The sequence below is a fragment of the Juglans regia genome, chromosome 16 (genome assembly GCF_001411555.2).
Source record: "Juglans regia cultivar Chandler chromosome 16, Walnut 2.0, whole genome shotgun sequence".
NCBI lineage: Eukaryota > Viridiplantae > Streptophyta > Magnoliopsida > Fagales > Juglandaceae > Juglans > Juglans regia.
Genome location: NC_049916.1, coordinates 21,055,806 through 21,073,290, shown reverse-complemented (window position 1 = coordinate 21,073,290; position 17,485 = coordinate 21,055,806). Strand labels below are relative to the sequence as shown.

Here is a 17,485-nt window from a genome sequence, read left to right as displayed (position 1 = left end):
ATTCATGTGCCATTTGGATGAGTTTGAGAATAACTTTAAAGAATTATCACTTGAATCTAGTTCAACGAAGGTCAGAGAAAACGTGGCCGTAGACAACGATAAGAAAATATTAAGCACACATGTTGTCCGAGGAAAAGGGAAGCCTCCATTGAAAAGGATGGTTTCGCTTGTGGAGAAGGCTGCGATCAAAAGAAGAAAGAAACATGTGGTAAATTTTTTTTATATTAATTATATATTTATTGGACTGCATGCATTACCATTCTAACATATGTGTATTTTTTTTGTTTGAAATTTAGATTTGCAGAAAAATATTTGATGATGAATCACAACATGGTGTGGTATCGGAAGCTCAACCTAGTGCTAAAGTGGATCAACTTAGTTATAATGTTGATGATATTCTTGTTGAAACATAATGTAGTACTGTCACACAACCAACACCATTGGGCAGTGAGGAGGTCCTGATTGTGCTTTAATAATTTGTTGTATCATTTATTGTTATGATGAAATATTGTGGTGAGAATGTTGTTGCGATATTGTAGTTATGTTTATTTTGGATGTTGTGACGAAATATGCTGGGTTTTGTGATGATTTGTAAAGAATGTAAATATGGTCGATGAGTTTGTAAAGAATGTTTTGTAAAGAATGTATATGGGTTTTGTAAAGAATGTATATGGATTTTGTAAAGAATGTCTATGGATTTTTATTAGAATGTTTTTCGGATAGATTTGTTCTACTTTATGAGAATCTAGACAAATTTGTGATGCCTATTAATACTGGAAGGGTTTTTTTTTCCCCCTGCTTAGGTTATGAAACTGGACAGATTCTCACAACTGGACGAGTTTTTATCACTGGACAGCTAAAATGGACAGATTTGTTTTGCACTAAAATGTATAGTACTATTCTCACAAATACAAAAAAGTTAGCATCTATCACCATAAACAAATCATTCCATAATTACAAAATATTCATAGAGAAGTATGCAATTACAATAACAGTCGATACATCTATCATCTGAACAAACAAAAAACTATTACAATAGAAAAAACCCAATACAGACACAATAATATACGGCCACATCTACTCTCTACGACCCACATTCAAACTTCCTCCATTTGGATGTTCAAATCGTTCTCTCTTTGTATTAGTTTATCTTATTTTCTTGACACTTCATACTCGCGCAACAATAAATCATCTTCTCTATTTTGGAGTGCATTTTCTTTTGTTATAAATTTCTCTTTTATCAATTGAAGTATATCGGCCTATATGAAGAATTGATAACTTGATTTTCCCTACATACAATGCAAGAATTTCAAACATTAACATGTGACAACTGTGTTGTAATTGGTATTTACAGAATAATAATAATAATAAGTTGGCTTATCGTTTTATACGTCAGACAAGCATAAAATTTTCTTGCTGGGTTTTGGTTAGTTTGAGAGGTCTTTAGTAGTGTTTTCAAACCACACCAACAAGTTGGTGCTTCTATTTAAAATGCATCCACTATAAATGATGATGATTGACTTGATGTCATAGCTGATATAAATGACAACCTTTGCTGAAGCAAATAGAAACAACTACTGAAAATAGCCCAAAACAAGATAGTAGCAAAGGTATCGAAACATAGAAGGTCACATGATTGTACTAACATTCTGCTACATGTTCCAACAAAAGAATGACAACAAAAGCAGTCCATTATATGCAAATGACCTGTTTTTATAAAGCACTATCAAGTTTTACAACCAAGCTCCTATCCAATCCTATCTCAAACTGTAATGTGTTTGGCTTTTTCTTTCATTATGAGAAGCAGGCTTCCTTAAAATGAAAAGAGTATGTAGCTAGTTGCATGCATATGTATATCATTTCTATACTCATAAAAGAGTGTAAGGCATAAAGAGTGTAATGTGTTCTGGGAAGCTGTCTCGCTGACTCAGTTGAACCAAATTGGAAATTGCCGAGAGTAATTGTATACGTGCTGAAATGGAAGTAGCTAAACAGTAATTGTATCCAACAAAGTGCCCTTCTAGCTAAAAGCATTTGTTGCTGTGATAGTTGGCCTAAAATTCGTATACAAACAAGTCTGGCAGAACTAAAAAAAAACAATTCTTCCATCACAGCCAAGCTCCTATCCAATCCTATCTCAAATATAAAAAATTCGTGATGAGATAAATATAAGAGAAATCAAAAATGTAGGTGGAGTAACATGCAAAATGTTGAGAAATTGAGAGCAAGAGGTCCAGAGAGTGAAGGAATGGAGGTGGAACCTGCAAAATTTTGAGAAACCGAGAGGCCTATTATGATCGTATCCATAGGCTAGCTACTGGAACTAGTATCCATAGGCTTCCTCAATGTTAAGTGATCCTACAAGCCTATTATGATCATGCCCAAAATAAATATAATAAATCCCATTTAATTTCAGAGAAGTCATAAGAGCATAAGCTAATATACCAACAATGACAAGTTCCAATTAAGTAGCCAGTGTAAATGGAAAGCATTAACCAATCTAGTAACAAGAATAAAGAAGATGGAATAATGTGAATCATCAACCAAATCAATGCAACGAATAATCACCCATGACACACCATTTGAAATAAGAATAAAATAACATAACCCACATTGAAATAAGCTCAAAACAGCTCGAATCGAAGCAAATTAGTTGATTTTACATGTATGCCTCACAAAATTGAAAAAGCAGCCACTAGAACAACAAGCGGTTCACCAATGATAACTCAAAAAGCAGTTCCACCACCACAAAATAGAAAATCAAAATAAAAATTGACAATCGAATAAAAATTTATGCTAAATTATCAATTCCAATTCATTGGAATGTTAAAAAAAAAAAAAACTGAAATTACCTTCAGGACTCCAACTTGGTGCTGCGAAGAGAGGCGGAGAGCGAGTTGAGTAATGTGGAAGTAATGTCATTGTGATACGGAAGCATCATTTCCACACAACAGCTCATCTCTTTATCCCAACAAAAATACAAATGAAATGGTGGCCAGTGTTAGGGCTTTATCGTGAAGTGGATTTTGAGGAAAATTTCTGAGATCTATTAAGGGATTTCTCGAGGGATGGTATCGACGGGGGAGAGGGATTTGGCATAGGGAGAGAAGTGAGAGTAAGATGGCTACGGTGCGGCCTTGAGGGTGAGAGATGGGAGTGAGGGCAACAGACAGAGGTGGTTTACAGACAGACAGAGGGAGAGAAGTGTGGGTAAAAGATCTGATTTGTGTGAGGGAGACGAAGACAGAAATGAAGGGATCTGAAGGTGGATCATGGACAGAGGGAAGTGATGGAGACGGGGAGGAAGGGACTCAACTGGATAGATGCAGATGCATGTGAACCCTGTTTGAGAGGAAAGTGGAAAACCGTGACGTGTTGAGCAAATCGGGTTTGCCACGTCATGGTGTGTAGTGTTGGTAAAGTGAACAGGCCTAAAAATAGATTTTTCCTTTAAATTTATAAAGCGAAGTGATAAGTGGTTGGGTACCACCCGTCCACTTAGGTATATATATAAATTAAGTTAAGAAAAGTGATGCAGATATAAAGTTAGTAAATATAGAATTTATATGAAAATAATTAATTTTTTAATAATAATTCTTATTTTTTTTTTAAAAATGATTGCGTAAAACTTTCAAACTCCACGACTAGTGTATTTAGAATTACCCTTCCATATTACCACTTCATTGCATGTGTTTTGTCCTTCCCGTTAGTTATCGCTTAATCATTTTATCTTCTTTCATTTATATGTGTTTTTTTTTTAAATTAGTAAAAGAAGCCCATGCTTAAACATCTTAATCCACACAATCAAGTTATAAATAAAATATGAAATAGAATATAAATAAATATTTAATAATGTCTTGCACAGTAGTACCTCGGGTGTGTGACTTAATTCTATCATCGGAGCAGTTGCAGATTACACTTTGGATTCCCTTCGTTTGCTTTATCTAGAATGACCGAAATGTCTAATAATTGAAGGAATCTGTCCCGTCAACAGAGCACACAAAAGCATGTAAATAACATGATCAATAATACACGACATCCCGGCCACATGATGGCGCCATTTGATGCTGGTGTTCACGAGGAGTGCAGCACTATCTGAATACCATGTTGTGGACGAAGGGTGGGATGCGGAACAGGTGAGTGGACATATGCAGGCGAAAGAGTGAAGGCGTAGCGTTGAAGAATCATTGAAAGAGCAATCTTTGTTTGGGTGGTGGCAAAGTTCAAGCCAACACAGTTTCGAGGTCCCATGCCAAAGGGAATATAAGCGGCTGCGTTGTTGTTTGTAGCTTTGGCAACCCCATCTGAGAACCTCTCTGGTTTGAAAAGATGCACGTCTTCTCCCCACATTTGAGGGTTATGGTGAACTGCTATATTTGGGATGCACAAGCCCAGATTAGCTGGAAGTGTGAGATTTAACCCCAGTCTAACTTGTCTGTCAACTCTCCTTTTTATTCGAACTATCGGAGGGTATAACCGAAGAGACTCATTGATGATCATGTTCATCTGCATTGGAAAAATTCAACAAAAAATTAAGAGCATGTAGGATGTGTAGTTCTGCAATGTTCACCGTCAACTAAATATATGGGTTTATATCATGATAACTTCTTACGGTCTTGAGTTTTGTGATGCCATCTGGGTTTGGATTTTGGTGGCCAAATATTTTGAGCACCTCCTTTCTTGCTTCCTCTTGCCATTCCGTGTGGATTGCCAGAAGAAAGACAGTCCAAGCAAGCAAACCGTTGGCGGTTTCTTGTCCAACAATGTAAAATGTTTTGCACTCATCCACCAGATCTTCTATGGAAATTCTTCGGTTTGCATTGTCATCATGATGAGCCTTTATAAGAACTCCAAGAAAATCGGCTCCAAAGTTGGCCACCTCCCCGGCCCTAACCTTCTCTTCTCTTTTCTTAATGATCTCTAATATACAGTCACGTAATCCATTTCCAAGCTTTTCTGACTCAATTTCATCCACCGTTCTATAAATTTTACTGTAGAATGGATAAATGAATATTAGATCAGGACATGAGAACTGAAAAAGCAATAATTTAAATCACCAAGAAATATTGTTCATCATATGGGAGTAGTTGTATATATATATGCTTCTATGCTCGCCAGTTTCAGAGATTTGGACAAACCTCATGCCAGGAAACCTTATTTTATCAGCATTTCTGAATGCTAACAACTCCATTTTCATCAACATCTGAAAAATGTGTTTCCCGTCTAAGTAACTACTACCAAAAGCTGTCCTGGAAATAATTTCTGATGTCAATAGATTGAATTCTTCATAGACCTCAATCTCTTTGCCTTCATCATGAAGTTTCCACCTTTCTAGCATCACCTCTACACTACCGATCATTTCTGGAACCATGATCTGAAAAAAGTTCACAATATTAGGAGATTCTGTCCTTTCAAAATACTCACTTAAAGTACATGTTCTTCAACAAACAGTAAATGGCATGCAGTAGAAGCACTAAGATCTAGCTTACTTTCAGCCTATCTGCATGGAAAGCATAATCGGCAAGTTTTCGCATCTTTGCCCACTTTTCACCGTGGGTTGTCACCAGTCCATCTCCTAACAGCTTCTTGAGATAGCCTTCGACCTCTTCCTTTCGATAAGCTCTGTCTTTATTGTTCAGTATCTCTTTTATAAGCTCTGGTTCTGTTATTACCAATTCAGCTTTAGAGCCATGCCATTGAAGATAATTCTTCCCTGCAGTACCAGATCGAGAAGAAAAATTAAAAATTTGACCTAATTTATTGAAATATTCCTTGCAACTAAGATTCAGAAAAACAGAGACGTTGGAGTTGTTAATTACCATATTTGTTGACCCATGAGTGAATATGAGGCTGAACTTTGGAAAATATATCATGGGATAAATTCATGGGCCTGCTCCTGGCCTCCTTTTTCATGCTGGAAATTTCATTGGAGCTTCCATTGATGAATCTGTAGGAAGGGCCTCTGATTCCTTGTGAAAGCATTTGATACTGGATGCGATATGGAGTCCAACACAGTTTGTGAAGAACCTTGATGAAAGCGAAGAGAAGATACAGACATAGAGAGCTTGAAAGACAGATTACCATGGTTACAACTGCCACCATAATTTTTTAATTTTTTGCAACTTCAGAATTGCTTTCCTGAATAATTCAGTGTCGACTGTGCTTAGTTCTTGGGTATGATATATAGTCCCTCATTCTGGGATAATTATTGAGTTAATTACTAAATATTAAAACAGTTTTAAGTTCTTGTTTGTTTTTACAGATGATATGAGATGAGATGAATTAAGATTAAAGTTTAAAGTTAAATAAAATATTGTTAGAATATATTTTTTTAATATTTTTTTATTTTAATATTTGAAAAAGTTGAATTATTTATTTTATTTTATGTAAAAATTTAAAAAAATTATAATAATTAAATGAGATGAAATAAGTTATGAGAAATTATAAAAACAAATGAGAACTTAAATTTATCAAACTATTTAAACTATATATATATAATTAAAACTTTTTCATCTTTTGTTTTTCTTTAGAATAAAATAATTCCTCAGTTTCATATAAATATAATCTTTGTAATTAAGAAAAAAAACAATGATATTTTTATCTATTTAAAATAAAAATATTACAGGTGATATCAGAATATTTCATTAAAAGAGAGTTGGGAGCGAGCTAGCTAGCTAGGGGCCGGAATTCTAATAATCTTTCATTGTGTTATGATGGATCAGGTTGTGGCCTTGCACACCTAACCACAAATTTTAATTTATTTATTTTCTACCTGATTAAGACTCAACATATTGTGGTATGCATGTGTAAAACCCAGCACATTGCTTCACCCACGTACGTGAATAACGTCTTTCATTTTCGTCACATGAGTTAACACCATATTTCCTTTTTCTTCATGCACGTTTTCCTTCCCTTTATTTTAAGTGTTATGTTTTCTATTTATAGCCTATATATAGATTAAGTTTTTCTCAACCCTAATTGCTTTTCCTTTGTTCTCTTCACGCCGTAGCCACCCAAGCCGTTCGGTCATCACCTCCACAGTCACACGAAGTCCACCCCTCAAGCCGTGCACCACCACCCTCTCCGTGTAAACTCTACCTCCGTTGCACCATCGAAAAGCAGAGCACCAGCCGAGCCAACGAGTCGCCACTTTCCCCCAGACCTAGCCCACACAGAACCTCAGCCTCGTAGCCGCCTCCCAACGCCTCCGTAGCCTCCATTACAAGCCCCGAAAATCCCCTGTTTTAGTTGTCTAAAACAGAGCAGCGTCCAAGCAGCTGCAGTCGCGCTCCATCGAGAGCTCCTCCGCGCCGTACCCCAGAGAAACTGCCGGCGAGGACCTTCCATCACCCCAGTCCGTCGCACGCTGCCTCGAGTCCCCCGGTAAGATCACGCCATTTCTGTTGGTTTCTCTTCTCTCTCGGTTTCTCCCTCATCCTCTCACCGTGTGCCTATTTGCTGGTCGCTCTCTCTCTTTTCTCTCAGCCAGTGACCAAGCGCCACCCCCCATCCGCTGTAGCCAACTGCTAGCTCCACGCCGTCGTGCTTCCCCCCATTTCCGTAAGTGATGCCGCTTCACTGTTGTTGAGTTTCTTTTTCTTTTTCTTTTTTTCCTGGTGTATACATATATATATTGTAACTTACGTTAATTCAATAGTAAGAAGTATTATTACCTTTTACCCTTAAAGTATGCCTCCAGATTTATTGTTTTGGGTGTTTAGTTCAATAAGCTTATATTACTGTACTTCGGGTTTGAAATCATGAGTATATTACGTGGGTTACAGAGTATGTTTTATTTGGACGTTGACGTGTGGTTTATTTTGTTAAGTTGGGTTTATTTTGTTAAGTTGGTATTTTCTTAGAGACTGATATTTTTATCGGAAAATAATTATTAAGTAAATACTGATGAATTTTTTTGGAATAATTAGTAAGTGTAAAATCTTATTGTTGAATCCTTTTAAAAGAATAATTTTATTTAAACAAAAGTATGATTATCTATTTATAATGATTTCGATATAGTTATGTTATTTTAGTTTTATAAATTATAGTAAGATCTCAATGGTGAATAAGTCAAAATTTAATGTTTTAGTCGAAGTTATTGTGTTGGATATTCGTGAGTTAGAAAGTGATGTTGGTATTTAGAAATAATGAGAATTTTGAGTTTGAGGAATTAAAAATGGATTATTTTAAAAGTTGTAGGCTTGAATATCGAAATACGAGATTGATTGGAAATATATGGAAATTTACGTGATTATCTTATAGGTGACGATTAATTTTTGTTCGGCATTGTTGAGGAAATTTTTGAAAAGTTAAGAATTCCAGGTAAGTGGGGTTCCTATGCTAGATTTACATAAAAAGATATGAACTGAGGTTGGTTTGTAAAAATATGCATGTGGTGTTAAAAAGAAAAAGTGAAAAATAACCTCAATATATGTTTTGCATTCACTCATGAGATACGTATGAAAGAGAAAAAAAATGTTTTGACATGAAATGTGTAGACATGAGCAATATTTGACATGTTTCTGAAATGTGCAAAAGAATGAATACGATATATGTGAATTTTTGTACATGTGATATAAAATATCTTGGAACTGTTTTTTATCAAAAGGAAATGATATGAATATGTTTCGCACGTGTTTTGATATGATATGGATATGATAAAACTTTGGCATACTTATATGTTCTGACTATGGTTCTGAGATGATGATACTGTTTCACGTGATATGGTTAGTACCAACATGATATGATATGATATGAGTGCACCCACTTTGGAAACAAAGTGGTCTTTTTACGTGTTCTTTCATGTATACACACTCGGGGCTCCGAGATTGAAAAATAGAAAGTTCACCACATGATACTGCCTGTTTTGGCCACCGAGGATATCATAACCCTACTACGGGAGTTAAACATGGTATATGATATGATATGATATGATAAGATGAAGATGTTTAGTTATGTTATGCCAAATTGGTTTTCTTTTTAAGATGAAAATGGTTTATGAGTATGAAAGAATTTAATCGTCGCTCTGATTTTCTGATAACACGCTTTGAGATGTGTATATGAAAATGAAATGTTTTATTTCTGCATACCAAACTTTGTAAAAATGGCTCATGTTTACATACTAGTATATGTTCTCTGCTTACTGAGTTGTGGATAACTCACCCCCTTATCTTTTTATATTTTCAGATGACATTGATTGCCCAACTGGGAAGCATAATTAGAAATTGGAGCTTATCTAGATATGGATAGAAAGTTGAGTTTCATTATTAGTAGAAGGGTACAACTTGAGTAATTGAAGTACTTGGAGTTGTTTGGACCTGTTGAGATTTTAAAGATGTATCATTCTGTTTTCGCTGAGATTATTGAAAAAATTGTGGACTCTTTTGGATTATGTTATTTTTGTAATGATGAATTATGGAGCTTGTCTTGTGGTTATTTGGATAATATGATATTGTGTGTTATTTATGAAATCCTTGGGGTTTTAGGTACTTGGAGAGACAGGTTGGTAAGTGGCATGTAGTAATTCTCTGACCCTTTCGGGTACGGGGCGTTACAGCATGTCTGCATAACCTTAACAAAACCATGAAATGGCTTTAGGTGGACCAGCCCCAGCAAGGGGCAGTGCAGCGGGTACTGCAAGCATGCGCAGGAGGAGGACAACAAGTAGCGGGGCATCAGGAGGGGCAGCCGGGACCATGCTCCAGTTTTACACAGATGATGCCCCAGGTCTCAAGATCTCTCCAAATGTGTTCTTGTCATGAGGATTGGCTTCAAAGCCTTCGTTGCTATTCTTCATGTCATGGGTAAGTTGTACTTTGTGTGCAGAGAGGCGTAGAAGGACACTGGTAAAGGACTCAAATGATAGGATATACTAAATTCAGTATGCTGAATTCTGGGTTTCGAATGAATATGTAGACTTCAAATTTCTCAACTTTTTTAATGATTGGTACAGTACTTGTATCCGTTTCGGTTAATTATTGAGGGAGAGGTTAATGCTGCTTAAAAAAAAAAAAAAAACCAAGATATATATGATCGATCTTTTGCTCAAGTTAAAATAATCGCAAAATTATATTTCTAATTAAAATTCGGGGTGTGCAATCGGATTCAAATCCAGATATCCAGCCATAATTGAATCTGGATCCGGATTTTAAAAACTGAGCAGTTATCTGCTAGGATTAATCTGGAAATAATCGGAGCGGATAATTGAATTTAATCCGGACATCCGGATTTTTTTTCTTTTTTTGGCTATAAATCTAGATATCCGAATTGTAACTAGATTTAGATATCCAAATTTATTAATACTTTTAAAAAAAATTGTTTAAACTTTAAAAAATATTTTTATAGCACTTTTTTTAAAAAAATTATGATGTCATGTTTAAATTGCCCAGATTTTTTTAAAAAATAATTTAAACACTTAAATTTTTTTTAAGAAAAAAATAAATAACAAAATAAATAAAAAAGTAAAATAAATAATATTGTTGTTACATCACAATACAAAATATTAATTTACAAAGAACAAAATAAATAATAATACATCATAACTAATTAGACTAATACAATGCTACTACTCTTCACATCTTGAATCTGAAATTGGGGAGAAAATTGATTTCTTTCACTACAACACAAGTTGAAGCAATATCAAATCAAGTGTACAATGCCAGCTCTAAAACTTTACAATCACAGATAGAATCCAGAGGTAAGCATTGGTGAAGTGCCATTTTTATAATGACATCCATAAAGTTTCAAGCAATAATTGCATCGAGCATTAGGTTCAATGAAATCAACATGTTTAACCCTTATAAAATAATCACATACAATAGATTGATTTGTAGCCTTCGTAGCTCTTTTTGGCTTTGGAGGGAGAGATGGTGCGGCCTGGGTTTTGGGGTATTCATGGATGAATGCACTAAATGATTAGTGTCTTCCTCTGTGTCTAATCAAATATGAGATGAACTAGAACCACCAACATTACCACTAAAACTGTCTTCTATCTGTTTTAAACATAAGAAAAAAAAATATATAATAAAAATCTAATGAACAGCTAACATAGTCGATTAGTGATAGCCAAAAAAGTATAAAATTGCAACATTTCCAACACAAGTGCCAGAAACCCAAGTTTGTGGTTAAAATAAAGAAAAAAAAAAAAGAAAAAGAGCGAAGTGGGCCACTAGTTAGGGACCCAAGTTTAGGAAAACAATCTTCTGTTTCTTTTACATTAAGAAATATTACACTTTGGGTTGCTTGGATCACAGAGAAAATGGATTCAGGAAGGATCTAAGATATTCTGCACACATAATGCTCCTTTTATAGAGAGGTTGATTGGTACTTCATTGTGAATTGGAGGAAATGTCATCATACTCCACCACTAGTATTGTAAAAATCAAGCATTCTTTGGAAACCATTTTGGGTTTGGGTCATGTTTCGATACAAAGTCAACAACTCCCCCCACCCCCATTGGAGAAAATTTTTTGCTTGACTACTGTCTACCCAAACAGTCAGTCCAACATCTACTATTTTATCATGGAAAAATGCATCCCTTTCGGTCTTGACAGGCATTTGAATTTTGAATCTTGGAGAAATCAGAAGCATGGATGGGTGACAACTAAACAAGAAAATAATAAACTACCGTTTTGCACTAAATTTGTAAGTGCAAGTGATTCAACAACAAATTCTTTTCAACTCAAGAATTGCAAAGAACAAAAAAGGTAGATTCTTCATTTGGTCCTGTGTCTTTTTAACTTGAGTTAGTTGGTTTTTCTCTTCAACCTTTTGTCAAACACGTTGTGAGCAACTCTGTTTATTCCTACAATATACCATAGTCATTGAATCTGCTTCCGGAATACAACCAATCCAGAATATTGAGTAGCCTAAGATGCATTTTACACAACGTAGGAATAAAAGAAAATACTTGAGAGAGAGAGAGAGAGAGAGAGGAACATACAGTAGGTTTCAAAGTTGAGAGAGAGAGATGGGGCAAACAGAAGCTGAGACTAGGGCTTCGAATTCGTCATTCGAGCGACTTGAGAGAAGCTGAGAGACTTGAGAAAAAAAGAAGAGGATTCATCTGAGAAAAAAGAATTTCTGCTTGAGGATTTGTCTGAGGATTCGTCGAGAGTAGTATGAGAGAGACTGATAGAGAAAGCTTTTCTGCTTCCAAAACAACGTATGAAAGATAGACTGATAGAGAAAGATTTTCTTCTTCCAAAACGACATCATTTATTGTTGGTGCCTTACTAGTAATATAAGAGCGTGGAGTAGATATTTTGCATTGTCCTAAAAAATCGCGTTTTCATGAAATAAAAAGGAAAGTACAAGCTAGATGAAGAAGTGTTACAAAATTAAGGGGCACGGAATACCAGTTTGGGGAGGTCATCATTCGTCTTTCTTTACAGAGCCGTGCATCATCCCTTCCCCCTAGAAACTGGTAGGTTGAGTTGTAGACGGAGGCCTGCTACAATTCTTCGGTGGTGCCCAGCCTATTTTGTTCCTTTGTTGTCGTCCAAGGCGAGCCCTTCATCTATCTACTTCAGCTCCTGGACGTAGCATTCCCTCACCGACACCTGCTCTCCTCAGACTTCCCTCACTCCCTGTGGAGTTGGGAACTTCATTTAGAGGTGGTGGGTTGACGTGACGACCCTTAAGTTGTTAAGGGTGGGCCTCCCGATGATGGCCTTGTATGCCGACAGAATTTTCACCACCAGGAAGTCAACCATAACAAGGGTTGCGCAGGGGCTTACTCCCCACCAGGACGGATAGCATGATGGTTCCCACTAGCTAGACAATACTTCAGGAGAAATCTTTTAAGGGCATGGGGACGGGCAGCAATTGGGAGGCCTCAATACCCATCTTGACGAAGGCTTCCAAGAACAAGATGTCTATGGAGCTCCCGTTGTCGATGAGGATTATGTGAGTGGAGAGGTTGGCAACGAGCATTGTGACCACTAGGGTGTCTTCATGGGGGTACATAACCCCTTCTTCTTCAGCCTCCGTGAACGAGATTACTGGAGTAGGGTCACCCATTCATTGTTTGGCGGGATGATACTCAGCTGAGTATACCTCATAGTATCGGGCCTGCCTGGCATGTGCTTTCCTACTTAACGAGGTGATGCCCCGCCTACGACCCTCCAGCTATGGTTTGAATTTTCCCAAGGGGGGCTTCTACCTTGGTGGCGAATGGGGGCGACCTGGCGGCGGCTCCCTCATCGCCAGTCGTTGAGGGTTGTTGGCTCATCTGTGTCGGTCACCTCAGTCCCAACTTTTTTCCCTCGATCTTCCCCCTTTCTCTTGCTCTTGTCTTCTAGCTGGGGAGCGGCTACCCTCTGATGTTCCACATATTCCTTCCTTCCTCTCAGGGAGAAGCAGTCTTCGATGTTGTGTGAGGTGGACTAATGGTACGTGCAGTAGTAACGCATTGTTTCCCAGTCGTCCTTCTTTTAAATGGTGAACGTGAGCTGGTCGTACTATGGTGCGGGTCCCTTTGCTGGGAATTCCTCTCACTGCTTCTCCTAAGAGCCCTTCTCCCCTTTCTCATGGGGTTTGGCCTCGGTTGGGGCCTTCTCCTTCCTCTCTGCACGCTCCACTTCCTTCCTTCATGACTCTGTCAATGCCCAGAGAGTGTGACAAAGTTGTCGGCCTGGTCCATGAATTCCTGCAATGTCGCGGGAGTCCATCTGGCTAGCTCTGCTATGAACTAAAAGCACGACCAGACCCCTCCCAGGAGCACCGCCAAGGTTATCTTCTCATCTTCGTCATCGGTGGTCATGCGATCTTTGTTGAACCTGGCCAAGTAGGACTTTAGACTTTCATCCTTCTTTTGTTTGATAGTGAGGAGGTACGCAGCCGGATGCCACCTCCTCCGACTGAACATGAATTAGGTTAGGAATAGTATGGCTAGCCTGCCAAAGCTGTCCACCGATTTAGGTGCTAGTGACCTAAACCATACACGTGCTTACCCCTTTAAGGTCAGTGGAAATGCCCTGCAAGCTATTTCCCCAGGGAAGCCATGCAGCGCCATGTGAGCCCTGAAAGTTTCCAGGTGCTCAAGGGGGTCTCTTCCTCCATCATACATTTCCATAGTGGGGACTCTGAACTTTGGTAGTAAACGAACCGCCATTACTTCTTCAATATAGTGTAGGCCCATGATCGTGAGCAGCTGGTCCACCGTTGGTGACATACCCACTTTTCTTGCTATTTCCTCATATTTCCCTTTTAGGCTGCGGAGTTCATCCTGCATGTGTTTTTGCTCCTCTTCCTTGTTAGGTCCCTCCTGCATGTTCCAGGATCCCATGTGCTCAGTCTCGCTAGATCCCGCTTCTCCATTTTGCTCCCGTTGGGGGTTTTCTAAGCTCCTTGTTTTCTTTGCGGAGTACCTAAACCTCACCAATTAGCTTCGTCACCCACTCCTCTATAATTTTCAATCTTGTTTCCATGGTGTCTCCCATGTTTCTCCTGAGTTGTTGGAACGGATTGTCGCTGGCATGAGAAGGACACGCAAGATCTATTATGATCCCACAAACGGCGCCATTATTAATATCGTGTTTCGCACACCTTTGGGCCAAGCTCCAACAACTCAGATCTTCGAAAAGGGGTCCTGCACATGGTAGAAAAGATTGCGGCTTTGAGATGACGACCTTGGGGCCGAGAAACCTCCAATGCCAAAGTTAGTAAATATTCTTAGAGTGTAACAAATAAGTAAGAGAGTCTAGGGATTAGATAGAGTATTCTCATACTTGGGATTTGCTATTTATACTACCAGTTCTATAAGCAAATCGTGCCTGCTTTCATGAAGTTCGTGTTCCCCATACTATTCCTTTTGTCAGAGTTTTTAAATGTAACGTGGCTTTGCAACGGCGTCATTAATGTGGTGTATTGTCCGGGTGATGGAACCATTAATGCGGCGTGGTTCTCCAACCTTCTCCTCTTAGTCTGCCTTCCTTCTGGTCTGTTCATGCCTTCTCTATCAGCAAATCAAAGGTTCTCCTTATATCACGTATGCGGTGTGAGCGGCACTCGAGGGCTGGACACTAGTCGAGGGGTTCTCATATCGACGAGTCACATCCTCTGCAACACCATCTCTCCTGCAGGTTATGTACAGAGGAGCTTCCTAGTGGGCCGGGTTCATGACTTTCTGATCTGGGCCAGGCTTGATGGGGCCTCTTGGGCCTTATGGGGAAAATCCCTTTACAAGGTGTATTCACATGTATACTTTCAGTTTACCTGAGCTATGTCTAGCTATCTTCATATCAATGAAATAATTTATTACTTAAAATTATAATAATAATAATAATAATTATTAAAAAAAAAAAAAAAACAGGAAGAAGAAGAAAGAAAGAAAGATGCCCTGAAAGAAAATGTGCAACGATCAGCTCAATTAGTAATTAATAGGTCATGGAAATTGTAGCCTGGCCTGGGCATTCATGCATCGAGTAGCTAGCTAATAAAGTCACTGTAGCATTACAATTTTCAATTTTGGGCGGTACTGTTTTTTTATCGTGTACTACTACTGACACGACCTATCTTCTTTTTTTTTTTTTTTTAAATGAAACATTAACATAGAAAAAAAAAAATCGAGAAGAGATATTGCATGCAGGTCAATTGCTTATAAAGCAGAGTCCAATTTTCAAGAACATCTTATACAAAATGTTGGGCCGATCTTAGAGCACTGAGAGCATTGGCAAGGCTAGACCATTGCCAAGTAAAGTCCAAATTTTAGATTTTTTTGAATTAAAATTTCTGTAGACTAGCTAAAATGATATTTGTGAAATTTTGAGTTACAGTGATTTAAGATTCTTAGTCATATTTGGAGAGTCATTGTAGAAGGATCAAATCAGATTTTTTTCATCCAACTACTTCTCTTTTAATATTAAATTTTAATATTAATACAAAATATTAAATATTAAATACAATTGTATTTACAAAATATTATTTTTTAAAATATTATTAAAATATATTACTATTTTGACTTTAAGATGGCTAGTCCAATGTAGATTAATCTCTCCAAAAATTTTAGTTATAGCCAAAACCTCAAATTCTAGTAAGCCATTAATGCATTTTCAAAATTTGAAGAAATGTAGATAAAATGATCTACATTGGCTTCTTCAAAAATTAAAAGTTTCAACTATGAGTTACAGTAATTGTAAGTATATCTTCAAATTTGAAGATGTACTGTTCATCTTCAAAAGTAATATTTTATTGTAAAAATTACTCCAATTACTTTACTTTTCAGTTTTTATTTTTCACGATTTTCACTTCCTTCGAACGACCTCTCACTTTCATTAATTAAAAATATATTATTAATTAATATATAGTTAGTTGAAATATGTGAAGAAAGAAATATTATTACTAATTAATATATATAGTTAGTGTAATTGTAAAATATATATATAAATATTATTTAAAAAATATTATTATATTATTATTTTGAATAGTAGTGATATTATTAATTGAAATTAGATTAGATGAGATGAGATGAAATGATATGCACCTTTGTATCCAAACAGGCCCTTAAGGGAATTAGGTGCCACGTGTTGAATACAACGGCCTTAACGAATACCCACAACAAAACCATCCCATAATTGTTGAAAAATAATCTTTAACCTTAAAGATTTTGTCCAATATGTACATGAAGATGTGCTCATGTTTTCGTTTTATTCATTTATTTGGCTCTAGTAAAGACATGTTTGTTTAACATATGCGAGTGTTTTGTCGATCAAAACAGCCATTGTGCATAAAATTAAAATGCTTTTAGTTTTGGACCTTTTTTTATACTCACAACTATATCATGTTTCATGCTGCTGTTCTGTTTCTTGCAGCCGAAGTACTATGTTTGTTTGTGTTTATTTGTAGTTTTAGGTTGCCTAGGCTTAGTCATTGTAATGTGGCTTATGTCTTTATTGTTTCTAATAAAAACATGCTTGCCTGCCATATCTGTCTGTGTGTGTTTTGTTATCGTTGGAATTAGGGGAATTTTGTCACAATCAAAGCGCAAGAACAGGCATTGTGCTTGCTTGATAACACATCTAAAATTAAAAAAGAGAAATGATTTGTATAAGCTTCATACAAGCCCTCGTAAAAAAATAAACATCATCTTAAAAAAGTGTAAAAAATCTATTCTTTATTAGTACAACTCACTTTTTTACAAATAACTTGTATAAAACTTGTCTATTTAAAACTTGTACCTAACGATACTCAATTCAAAATGCTCTTTTTTGAGCTTTTTTTAGATTGATCTAAATCTTGTATCTTGCTGCCGTTCTATTGCTCGCAGCCATTGTGCTTTTGGCAGTGTTTTCTTTGGTAGTTTGTTGGTTGGCCATTTGTGGAGTGGCTTATATGGCCTCAACCTCTCATGAGATTATGCTCAATTTTGCTGTAGGATTCGTTCATGATATATCGTAAGTAGGCCGAGAACTCTAAAATCGTGTTATTTGAGTCAATACAGCATCCAGGAAATGTACCACTTCAAGTTTTTATCGGAATTTAAAAG

General features: G+C 36.8%; 1 protein-coding gene and 1 long non-coding RNA gene across 2 annotated transcripts; both read right to left on the bottom strand.

Annotated features, from left to right (window-relative positions):
• Window positions 1-941: 941 nt before the first annotated feature.
• LOC109019891 lies at window positions 942-3,363 on the bottom strand. The gene is made up of 3 exons (XR_002000843.2): window positions 2,853-3,363; window positions 2,262-2,366; window positions 942-1,289 (listed from the first exon to the last, which is right to left on the bottom strand). It is a non-coding gene; the product is annotated as an uncharacterized LOC109019891 (long non-coding RNA).
• A 446-nt stretch (window positions 3,364-3,809) lies between these two features.
• Window positions 3,810-6,161, bottom strand: LOC109019886 (cytochrome P450 CYP749A22-like). Its single transcript, XM_035686289.1, has 5 exons — window positions 5,820-6,161; window positions 5,490-5,713; window positions 5,139-5,374; window positions 4,613-4,991; window positions 3,810-4,506 (listed from the first exon to the last, which is right to left on the bottom strand). The coding sequence occupies exons 1-5, from the start codon at window positions 6,100-6,102 to the stop codon at window positions 4,075-4,077; spliced, it is 1,554 nt and encodes a 517-aa protein (XP_035542182.1). The 5' UTR covers window positions 6,103-6,161; the 3' UTR covers window positions 3,810-4,074.
• Between the last annotated feature and the right edge of the window lie 11,324 nt (window positions 6,162-17,485).